General features: G+C 32.6%; 1 protein-coding gene across 13 annotated transcripts in view; it reads right to left on the bottom strand.

The window, feature by feature from the left end:
• The window catches only part of ADGRL2 (adhesion G protein-coupled receptor L2), a 179698-nt gene that overhangs the window by 43150 nt on the left and 124275 nt on the right, over positions 1-12273 (bottom strand). For all 13 annotated transcript variants that reach the window (XM_060024192.1, XM_060024220.1, XM_060024203.1 and 10 more), the window contains 2 exons: positions 10233-10342; positions 3402-4202 (listed from right to left, as the gene is read on the bottom strand). In XM_060024192.1, coding sequence (XP_059880175.1) covers positions 3402-4202; positions 10233-10342 — 911 coding nt within the window. The remainder of the gene's footprint in view (positions 1-3401; positions 4203-10232; positions 10343-12273) is intronic.

Genomic DNA, 12273 nt, shown 5'->3' with positions numbered 1-12273 from the left:
ACATAAGATACTGAAGCAATAAAAAGTTTCGTAAGGAACCGTATGTGGCAAAAGGCTCAAAACTCAAGAATATCCTATAAATGGCAACAGAAAACATGGCAACTCACAATAGACTTATGTCATAAATCTAAACCCTACTTTACAGAGCCTGTCCCAAAATTATCAGGTGCCATATCAAACACACAGATTAAATGACTTAACATTCTACCTACCATTTATTATTTGAGTACAGAGATGTAGAAACGGTGCCAATAATGCTAATAAACATATTTAATAGGTACCCATGAAAATTTCAACAAACACATACAGAATGATTCAGTTTACTACGACAGTATTTACTAAGAACTTGCTAATTATCGCCAGCTTTTTCCTGTGTGAAAAGATTTTAAGGACAATATGGGTTGTTATTTCCCTCTTCCAAGTCCCAAAACTCACCCATTATTCACTGAATGAACTCCAGTTAGAGTGAGTCTGTAGCCTGGTAAGGCAAAAACTGCAGATTTATTAAATTTACCCTTATTCGATGTCTACAAACACTGATCATCTTTTAATTAGCATCCATTATCAGTGGGAAGATGTTTTAAGAAATATGTATTCTACACTGAACACTTCCTAAGTAATAGACCTAACTGGCTCTCTTGATAAAAAATTTCCCACATGTTGTTTAAGTGTCATACTTCATTATTACTCTAAGACAGATATTCAGAAACTGTCAACACTCAAGACACAATATTTTTCGATAATGTTTGGGATATCAAATCTGAAGACAGATTAAGTATATATATAAATCAATTCAGATTAAGACATAGAAAAGATATATATGATATATCTTAATATATGACTGAAATGGGATTTTTCTAAGCCCATTTTATAGAGAAAAAAAGTAAAAGAGGAAAAACAGACCTAGTTCAAGGAAATGGAGCAAATTAACTATGCCGAGATCACAAAAAGCTAAAAATTTAAAGAAAAAAAGAAAGATGTATTTGAAAACATTATCAAGGCCAAGCAATAATGTACTTGTGCTGTTAGGAATGAAAGGCTTGGATTTATAAATGGGGAAAAGTATTGAAGCTAATACAGTGAAACAGTCCACAATGAAAAATTATCCATTTTACAGCACAATGTACAGTTCAGCTATATACATGGTAGCAAAGCCAGTACATAAGACTTGCTGACAGTGGCTTACTGGTTTGACCTAAATGTATGAGCCACAATAGTTCTGCAATGCCCCATCTACATGCAGTTAGATAACAGCACATATCTTAGATGAGCGAGGCAGGAGTCTCTCTAAAAGCATTTGAAGGTAAATTATAAAGAGCACGTGAATAAGAGAATACAATTCAAACATCAGCAAGAAATTTAGGTCAGATAAAACTTTTTACCACTAAGGGTTTAATAAGGGGTCAATACAAATTTTCACTTTCTGAGAATATATAAGAATGGTTAACTATTTTGGATAACACAACACAGCTGTAGGAATGCAGTTACCACATATGGCTAAGTTTCTCATTTTCGAAGCTGGTAACTTTTTTCCAAAAAGCATCCAAATTATCAAAGATTCTTTCATCTGAAATGGATCAAGTTATTTACTAGAACATAAGCCACATGTGGAAAATGACATTTTTACTCATCTTGTATTTTATGAAGTACTCTGTGACAATCAGGGAGGCAATGATTCCTTGTTGAGCTGCATCTGTACTCAACTTTAGGTGCTGCCTGATTATGAATTTACATTTTTAAAATTTATTTTCTATTTTTTTCTAATGGAGGGAAAGAGATTTACTGCTACCCAAGATAAATTTAACAGCTGTGAGGGTAATACAGGTTACAAAAAAGATTAACACATGTATCTCCACAGTGTCAAATTTTGTCAATTACTGACCTTCTGCCTTTTACAAACCTATAGGATAAAGGAGAAGCATAGTACTAGCGTTTAGAAAAGCAACTGAGATATAGGAACCATCCCAAATTGCTAGCCTCAAGAGAAAAAAGATAGGTCTGAATTTAAAAATAAAGAATACTATGACTATCAACAAAGATTCTTATGTCTTAACAGATTTCATTGTTGAAAATTTAACAATGGGACACTGCTGCAATTTTCACCCAACAAATTCTAGACATACATGAATTAGAGAAAAAGGGGGCTTATACTAAGTCATATGTCATTATTGCCCTTAAGTTAAGAAGAAAAATCACATATTTTTGTATTCTATAACTCAAATTAGAAATTCAATTACAAAAGGCTTCTGCTTTTGAGGTCCTAACCCTATGACAATGTTTAGAACTTAGTAACATTATACCCTAAACTATGTGTGGGTGTATGTAATTGTGTTTAAGTGTGTGAATGTACACTACTTTAGCAGAAGAAAAAGATGTTAATTTATGTTCCACCTTGTTGAAGAGACTGATTTAGTCACTCCAAGGAACATTCTGGCTCCTACAATTTTGAAGTAACTCAATAATATGATAATTCTAATTAACTCAGAAAATTGAAATAATTCAGATCTTTAAAACACAAATAATATTGCTCAAATAGAAAAGACATAATAAGTGCAAGCTCTATAATAATATATTAAGAGGTCATTCTTCTATCTTCTACCTCATATGAGTATGAGGTAATCTTGCTTTAATGAAATATCCAAAACTTCATTTACCCTCAAAAACTGTTCACTGCAGAACTGAATTAACTTGCTAAACTAAAATATATTTCCAAAGATTTATAAAGTAATGATCCTACATAAAGATACCCGAAGAGGACACAAATCAAAAAATGCTAGTGGATTTGTCTTCATAAATCAACACTTGGGATCATTTAATGCTTAGTCCATGTGTAACAGTTAAAGTCACAGAAATACTGACCTAAAACAGTCACAAATTTATTGGGAAGTAAAAATGTGTTATTTTACACGATGATCTAGTAAGATGTTAGACGACTCCTTCTCCTACCCAGAGAGCAGAGGCCAAAACTTCAGAATACTTATGCCTGGCATTGTACATCAAGCCTAGCAATTCTCCTGGGACTTTCTAACAAAAATTTCCTTTAACCACTGGCGCCAAGAAGTTAAAAGGTCTGCACATAATCAATTCAGAAGTCAGGTAGAAAAAACACACAAAGCTAACAGGTTTGTAGTTGGCATTACATTTTTAGCAATGAAAATCTAAACTGACCAAGGATGCTACAATTTTTTGAAACCAACATCTAAACGAAGAAATTCAGAAAAAGAAAATGGACCAATATAAGGCTAAAATGTACACAGTATGTGACAATTTGAAATGCCACAATATTATCATTTGCCCTTGAACTATGAAAAGGGAAAGAAAATAAATAGGAAAAAAATTAAGAAGTCTTAAAAATAAACTGTTCATAAAAGATATAAGCATTAGCAAGCAAACATTCTTACCTTGGGCAGGATCAGGTGGACCAAACTCCAGAGAATATCGTAAAATGAAGTTATTGTTCCACACGTAGAGTTGGTTATCTCTTGGATTGTAATCCACTGCAGCAATATACTGATACTGGTTGGGGAAGGGAACATCTACATATTCTCCTCGGTTTAATCGGGTATTGTAAATATAATCAATTGCATTCTTGCCTGTTTCACTCTCATTGTCTTGATAAACTGACCTGACCACATAAAGGACTCCACAGATCATAAAAGCATTTGATGCAGCTCGCTTGTCATACACAGTCTCCCACGTTGCTTCAAAGCGAAGAGTGTATGGATTCAGTTGGCTAATAACTATCATTCCATTGTTCTGTTCAGTGGCATAAATGACCCATAAGCCATTTTCATCAACTGCTAGGTCAATATCAGTTTTTCCTCCCCATCTATATGGTGAGGTATCATGATAGTTAGCATAGTTAATTATGGCCTCTCCACTCTTAATTCTAGTCCTCAAGTCAAATTTCACAATATTCCTTGTTCTTTCTTTGTTAAAGAAGACAGCACCATCATATACCACAAATCCAGTACCATCTACTCGATTTGGAAGTTTGTATGTTGTTGTTTGGCGACTGTTTTGGAAATCTTCTAAAGAAGCATATTCTATTAAAGTATCAGTACGATATGGAGTCCAGGGCATGAAATAAATTTTATCTGCAGCCTGAAGAGGGTCCTTGCACCAAGCACCTGCCTTTTGTTCAGCTTCATATATACATGGTGAATCCACAATTGCTTTCAAGGTCCCAGGGCACACAAAAACTAACAGTCACAGAGAAAAAACAAGAATTAAGCAAAGTTAAAAGACTATACAGGCATACCAAGTTTTAATGATCATAGATCAAAAGAGAAAAATTCACTCTATTAGCATTCAATTTTATCAGAAATTATACTTAACACAAGTACTACCTTTCTTTCCTTAAGTTACCATAATTGATGTACCAGCATACAAAGCAGCTGGGGTTTATTTTCACAAATACAAACCTAAGTTTAGGATCATTCATGATTGAGCTAACAATTTACATTTTTGCTATGTGTTTTTATCTTATAATTCGGTAATTTATGCTTTAAAACTCTGAGCTTTGTACATAAGGGTGAACAAAGTACTTTTAGACCAAACTTTGTACCCTCCCTTCCTTAGCCCACTTATAAGCCCCCAAAAGCAGAACATCAAAATTAAGCAAATAAAACAAACCCAATGTGAAGGCTTATTTAGAACGTCTATGGAACTTAGACTGAAAACAAAAGTGCTTCAATTGAAGGAACATAAATATTCGGAAAATGCAATTAGAAGCAGAGAAAAGTAAATACGAGGAAAGGAGTGATGAAACGACCAGGAGACCCTGTAACCATGGCATGCTATGGAGAGGGTTCTGGAAGCCAGGCAAGATGACACTTTAATAATAAAATATCCAAGGGTATCAGAAAAAGAGATAAAGAGTGAAAAGAAACAGAGAAAGGACAGCTCCCCCTCGCCGACTTCAGAAATTTTACCCCGGCACCAGATTTAGCAGTCATATAATTTCACTGTAAACAGTCGACTTCTTTATGACGTGCATTTATGAGATCCTGCTAATTATATATTAATGTCAGGAGTGTTGTAGGGGAAGGGAAGGGAGAAGGTAACATCCATAAGGCACATAACAGGGAGCTGGGGTTCAAACTGTATACGTTATTTACCTTTTTGCTCCACTTCTATTTTAAGCATCGGAAGAAAAAAAAAAGTGCAAGGAAAAAAGAAAAAAGATTAAAATAAATTGACAGTCTAAGACTGAATTAGTAATAGATGCTAAATATAAGAAGAATAAGAGCTGCACTACTTTGGATAAAGAGAAACACAACAGGAAAACCTAGCAGGAGAAAAGATACTAAAGTTACATAAAAGAACATGGATCAATCATTTTAGTAGATTAAGGAGGCAATACAAATATGTTGGCATGTTGCTTCACTTAGTGTACCTGAATAAATAATGAAACTCTTCACTAATGCATGGTGTACATACTCTTGCCTTTCCCAAGTCACTCAGCATTCTTATCAAGTTTTACTTTAAATAGGTAGGCTATAGACACAAATGCATGCATAGGTGTATCATCCCCATTTATCTTATGCAAACTCATTATTAAGCTGACTAAAATTAGGTAAGCATAACAACAGGGAAATATATTTATAAACATGGCAACTCAATTTTGAAGCTCAGGTCAAAGCTAATGAATACTGATATTGTTACATTTTTCAAAGATGTAAGAAGAAATATATAATTATGCATCTCAGTACGTTTCAATTTTTTTCTATTAAATTTTCTGTTTCTAGAAAAATCTATCTTAACTATAAAAAATCTGCCTCCTTTTCAGGAATATATAAGCCTCCCCCTTTACCCCAATAGTTACTTTGAAGGGTACGCTAAGGTAGTACCTTTCTTCCCCACTAATAATCAGTAAATTTACTTATTTACATTTATATATACTTTATATTATAAAATTCTTATTAAATTCTCTATATCACATATCTCAAACTTGTAATACAAAGTCTATTAAAAAAAAGTAAGCAAAATACATACAAGGAAAAAGCAAGCACAGTAGGCAAGGAGAAAAAAGGAAGAAAGAATTATGGTTAGCTTATTATGACATTGTCTACCATCATCAATTTACACAAAAGCAAGCTAGCATGCAACAACAATCATACCAAGCATTCAAAGCAAATACCTTGATTCCACAGACCCCATAAAAGGTAAATGCTTTCATAAAACAAACCTGATTAGTAGAGTTATAGGAGAAAAAAATCCTCCCTCCAAGAAGTTTAAAGAAATGGATTATGCAGTTAGAAGTATGGTATATAAGATTCTTGCTGGTAAATAGTATTCTAATAATTACAAACCATAAAACACTATTTTAGATTTTGTATGTAGGTTTTGAAGTATGTTGCCTGAATTTAGTAAAGTGCCCAGATTAATGTCTGTGATTCTCCCTCTTCCCTTATTAAAATGCATTAGGGTGTACTAATACTGTGTCTCCAAACTGACTACTCAAAGATACTGTAGTAGTTGCACATTTCATTAAGATGCCTTAGCTTGATTAATTTTTTTTAATTATGATAATTCATCAAGATTAAATACTGACCTCCTGAAATACCTTAGGGAGAAACATATCACACAAATATTTTTGCCATAGGAAACCTTCCACATTAAGACACCACCTCCCCTGTCCAACTTGGTCTATTTAACCACTTTCAGGAAACATACTTGCTCTATTAATGCGTAAACCTGACTACATCCAGTAAAAAGGAAATTCAGTGTTACTGACGTGGAACAATTCTTTTTTATAAACCACTGGTCCTAAAATTACTGCTCAGTGAAGAGCAATATTATACCTTCTTAGAATCAATAAAGGAAGGGCATGGTGGGAAAATGAGGATAAAATAAATCATTAGTGTTGAGTCTGCTCAGACTATCTTTATATACAGCTATATTCTTTATTTTTAGGAAAGGATGAGTATACTGAAATACATCAATTAAATGCAAAGATGGGAATAATACATTTTAAAATGTTACGCATTTAAAACAGAACTTAAAACAAGTTCAATAAAGGATGTAGAAAATATATTTTGTTTTCCATTAATTGAAAATGGCTGGGTTTTATTATTTGATACAATAAAATGACAGGGCAGTTACTGAGCAAAATATTAAATAGGGATAACTTCATTTATGATTTAACTTATATTTATATTAAGGAAAATAAAATGGATATATATTGTATATAATTTATAATTCTAATGAAAACTGAGAAGTAACATTCAAATGTAAAAGTAAAAAAAAATTAAATAAAACTTTTGATGATTGATGAAGTGCATAAAATATGGATATTCAAAACAAAAGACCTTACATTATGATTTTTATGACAACCCAAAGGATATATATTTGTCAAATCAGCCAAAATTCACTCAACCGAGAAAAATATTAAAATACAATAAAATTAATGAAATTAGCATTCTTCATCACAAATATATATTGCAACTTGTCTTAAGAGACTGTATGAATTAATTCATAACAATACATTTACTATGCTATAGAACAAACATAAATACGTGACCCACTAACATCAGTGGAGGACACGGTTATGCAAGACAAGAAATCGACCCAAACTAAAGCCTACATACTCTGTATCTGCAGTGACACACTATTTCATTTTGAATAATCTTATGTTTATTCATTAATAATGATTGAATCAATAGTAAAAGTTTTTTTCTCATAAAATAAAACATAGATGAATTTATGGTATAACTTTAATAACTTAATGATAATTTGAGATAGGAGGGTACAAAAATCAAAACCAAATCGCATCTGTAGGATATGGAAACTCTAATCTGATTACTCTCCTTTATCCTACAAGATCCTTATGACTTCTTTTAAACACACATTCATTCAATTACTAATCAAATATATGTGCCTGTCTATAAACATACAAAGTTAAAAAATAACAGCATTTATAATGGACTCTGCTGAGTAAATTTATTATAAAATCTTCAGAGATCATGGAAAATTTCTAAAATTTTTTTAAATAAGTGGAAATAGTTTGGGATGGATATGCTCCTGAAGAACTTGCTCTGGATAGAAACTGGCATAAAGCCAGGTGGTAACAGACACATAATAAATGTTATCTGACAGTGACAGTTTTTATCAACTAAGTGTAAAAGGAGTATGCAAACATTACAAAGTACCAAAATACTATTAAAACAAGGGAAAAGTGAAAGCTAGTCACTTAAAATAAAAACAAGAGATGGTTATAAAGGACAGAAGCATAAAGAAACAAAAGGAGAGGATAATGGGGAAAAGAGATTAAGAAGATACACAGTCCTAAATAAGATCAGAACAATCTAAAAAGATCCTTTGCATTAATTATAATATTAGTGAAAATCATGCAATTTATAGTGTGTCACTACTGAACAGTATATAGGAATTGTAATTACTTCTACTCTTTAGCAAGGAGTAGTTTAAAAAAGCCATAGACTTATTTCTGTCTCCTGCAAACATCTAGAAAGGTAACAGCAAATTAATTACTGTTCTGTTTTTTAAGGACAAAACCTAAAAAGAACAAATACTTCTCTGAGTATTGCTATTTGCAAGTTTATTACACAGTGTACATTACTTCTGGAGAACTGAAAAAGTAAATTTTGAAAGTTAGATGTTCCAGAAGATATCCACATTTTCCTTTCTTAAACAGTGCAAGAAATAACTTAAAAGTCTGAAAATAATATTTTCTTAACACTGTTCTTGATCTATAGACTAGATTACAGGAACTGGCTCCAGAAAGACATAATTCTTGGCAGCTCTGACCGATTCCACTGTTTGGGAATGGATGCTGTGTTCCTTTTCTAATTTGAGGACAGAAACCATACTAAATTCAACTGCAAGTGACTTTATGGAACAAAACTTTGGTTAGCTCAAAAGAATACAATGTTCCTCCAGTGGCAAAGGAGAATGATTATGTAAGCCACCAACACTACACACAGGAGAAACGATATAAAGATCAGTGCACTCAGTAGGCTTCCAATCCTTCAAATGATATAGAAAATACTGAAAACATAAAAAGCCTCCATTTCACAGTAACACAACACAGAGCAGGGATGAAAAGATAATCTGTGTTTGGCCTTTAACTGATACCCCACAAAAAGCCAATTTATCAAAACTGCGGGCAGAGAAGAGAGAGACGACAGTGCCTTCACAGGATGTGTAAGTATGTATTACAACCATACTGGGCATAGTATATCTATCTAAAATCAGCCCTTTGGTTTCAGAAATATTGATAGTTTGAACATATGAATCTATCAGAGCTAGTGATCTCGTTTTTGAGCTTCTGGAAAAAGCAATTTCATTATTAGTTTGAGTCCATATTTTTTTAAGGAGGGAAGTCCTCTGAAGCAAATCATAAAATTGCTGCTGAAGAATTTTTAATTCAAATGCCTTGAATTAAGGTGGCATGACACGTTTATCCAATTTAAGAAGTAAAGAAGTCAAGAACGAAACCAAATTACCTGATGAAAATTAAGTAATATACTTAATCTTTTTAATTGTCTAAAATGTTTTTTTCCTGTTGAAAATACAGAATCCAATTCATAAATATGAATTCTGAGATTAGGAGGAAAACTACACAGAATTACAGTATTAGCTGAAGCCTACTTATGAAGTTTCCAACTGAATTTTAAATATTCCTCTAAAGGATAATACTAAAAATGGATGCTGCAAATTAAAAATATGTGCAAGGCTTTGTTACGTTTGTTTTATCTAGCGTTAAGATTTAGTCACTGAATCTGGTAAAGGAGTACTCTCTTAAGGACAAGGGACAAAAAGGAAAGCACTTGCCTCAGTTACTGCAATGGTAGCTTTCACCAGGCATTAAAGTTACCACAACAGCAGGTAGTCATTCAAGTAGCTCACGATTAAAACCAAAGTCAATTCCTTCTTTAGAAAACTGTGAGCCAAACCAATTTGTCAGCAACTGGTATTGGGCAAAAGTACAGATTTCTATCTGCCCTATTGAATAGCTAATTCAAGTTTGTTTTCTGGAAAAACACTAGCCTTAAAAGCCAAACACTTAAGAACACAGACAGACACTTGGCCAGCATCACACTATGGCTTCCTTCCACATTTCATGAAACTAATTGGAGGCCCGAGTCTGTTAGTGCTCTGCATGCATAATAGTTTTGTAGGCCATAAACATATGCTTCTTTCACATGTGTCCTCTTTCAGCATCAACGAGGAATGCTGTAGAAGGTGAAAAATACAAGCTTCATACTTACTGTAAGGGACACATTCATATTGGACCTCAAGATATTTGTATGTTCCAGGACATGGATCAGGAAATACATCTGACCCAGTAACTACTATACACTGTGTTCGATTGTTGCACCTGGAAAACAAAACAAATCAAACTTGTGTAACAATAATGTATTTGTTTATTTTTACTAAAGAAATATGATAGAGAACTGATCTGTATTTTCTTCAAGCAACTAGTACGATAAATTAAAAACTTCAACTGATATTAGGTTGCTGTAAAGAGTTACAAAAGTCCTATTTTCTTTATGTTGTAATATATCTGTAGCATGGGTCACACTGAATTTTAACTGGAAATAAAAAGAAAATCACTAACAGTTCTCTATTCTTTTAGTATACATTTTACATTTTAATTGGAATTTTTGACATGCTCAACATGTACTGAAAAAAAAGAAACTTACCTGGATACTCACCATATTTAAGAATTAAAATTGACTTTAAAATGGTACTGAACAAGAATGGAACTGAACAAAAGAGAGTCATAAACTGAATAGCTTGAAAGTAAATTTTGACAACATACTGAAACAAAGGAAGAGCCAGGTTTTAAGCTTATCCTCTAAATCCCATTTTGTGTTAAGCATTCTATTACAGGTATTTATACACTCTTGAATACCAGATACCAAGCTAATTGATCACACCTTCCGTGCTATGGCCTGCATAAATGACAGAATGAATTTAAAGCATTTAGCATAGTGCGTGGTACATAATACTGAGTGTCATAAGCATTGTGTTACACTTACTATTTTCATAGAGCAATAGGCTTATACTATCAACATGATATGACTATGAATTAGGTTTTTCTAAATTAGTACTCCCTGAAATACAACACTAAAAAGAATGTCACTAACATGATGTCTAGAATGTCCTATTTATTCCTATCGGAAGTATTTTCTTAGTTTTGTGTTGTCATTAATTCATTGTCATTGAGATTATTAGAATTAAGTTAGAATTCCAGGCAAGATGATATTTATTTGAGTTCTATGAATTTGTCCAAATGATCCTGTTATAAGCTATATAAAGGCAAGAATCATTTCCTTTATATTTAACTTGATTACAACCCAATGCAATGTAATATTTTCAGGGTTATTACTGTATTTTCTGCTAGTATATAAATTAGGAAGACAAAGCAAGGAGAGTAAGAGCATTTTAACAAAATTCACTTGATAATTTGAATACCAGACATTCTATAGTACATTAAATAACTAGACTATAGCATGGCAAATAAAGAATCAAAAAGTAGCCCAGTTTTTAGCACAACTAATTCACGGAGGGTGGAAGGAGAACTGTGTTAGAGAGGGGTAGGTATGTAAGTCATGCACCTTAGAGCCACTTCAACTCAAACCAGGTTGATTCTTCCCTGTTGAGCAGCAAGACCTGAACTGAAAACTTCTATAGGATCAAACAGGTAAATTTTATAGGTCAAGCTACAACAAATGAACTTCAAATGGACATTTTAAATAAATTATAACTAAAATTGTTTGTACAAATATTAAACTAATGATAACTTTTATCATACTCTGTAATATCTTATGCCATATTTTTTAAACATACCATATAAAATAATTTTCAAAAGCACGGATAATGTAAACAATGCAGTGTCACATTCTTATGCAACATCATGTTTTACTCCCCTTATTCCGTGTTTCTCTTAAGTGAGTTCAATCATTTATAAAAATTTGCCAATGGTTCTCTATTTAGTGTAAATGAATTATTTTAACATGAATAGTGGAACAAATTTTATATCCTAAAATCTTAAACAGCAAATGGATTTAAGATTTCTCAACAGACCAACGTCTATTGTTTGAACTAATGTTTCATTTTCTTCTTAAATTTTACAGTAACAAGAGTTCATTGCTTCTTTTTAAAGTTTCTTGATCTCAGGAATTCTCAACCTCTAACCTGGTCCCCATCAAAAATTAAAAACTTTAATTTCCTTGCTTGTACTTACTCATACCTACAAAGATCGTCCCTTTATCTCACCCTCACACTTCTTAGAAACAAAGAAAT

The sequence above is a fragment of the Delphinus delphis genome, chromosome 1 (genome assembly GCF_949987515.2).
Source record: "Delphinus delphis chromosome 1, mDelDel1.2, whole genome shotgun sequence".
Classification (NCBI taxonomy): Eukaryota; Metazoa; Chordata; class Mammalia; order Artiodactyla; family Delphinidae; genus Delphinus; species Delphinus delphis.
Note: the sequence above shows the minus strand (reverse complement) of the source record. Positions and strands in the feature narration are given on the sequence as shown.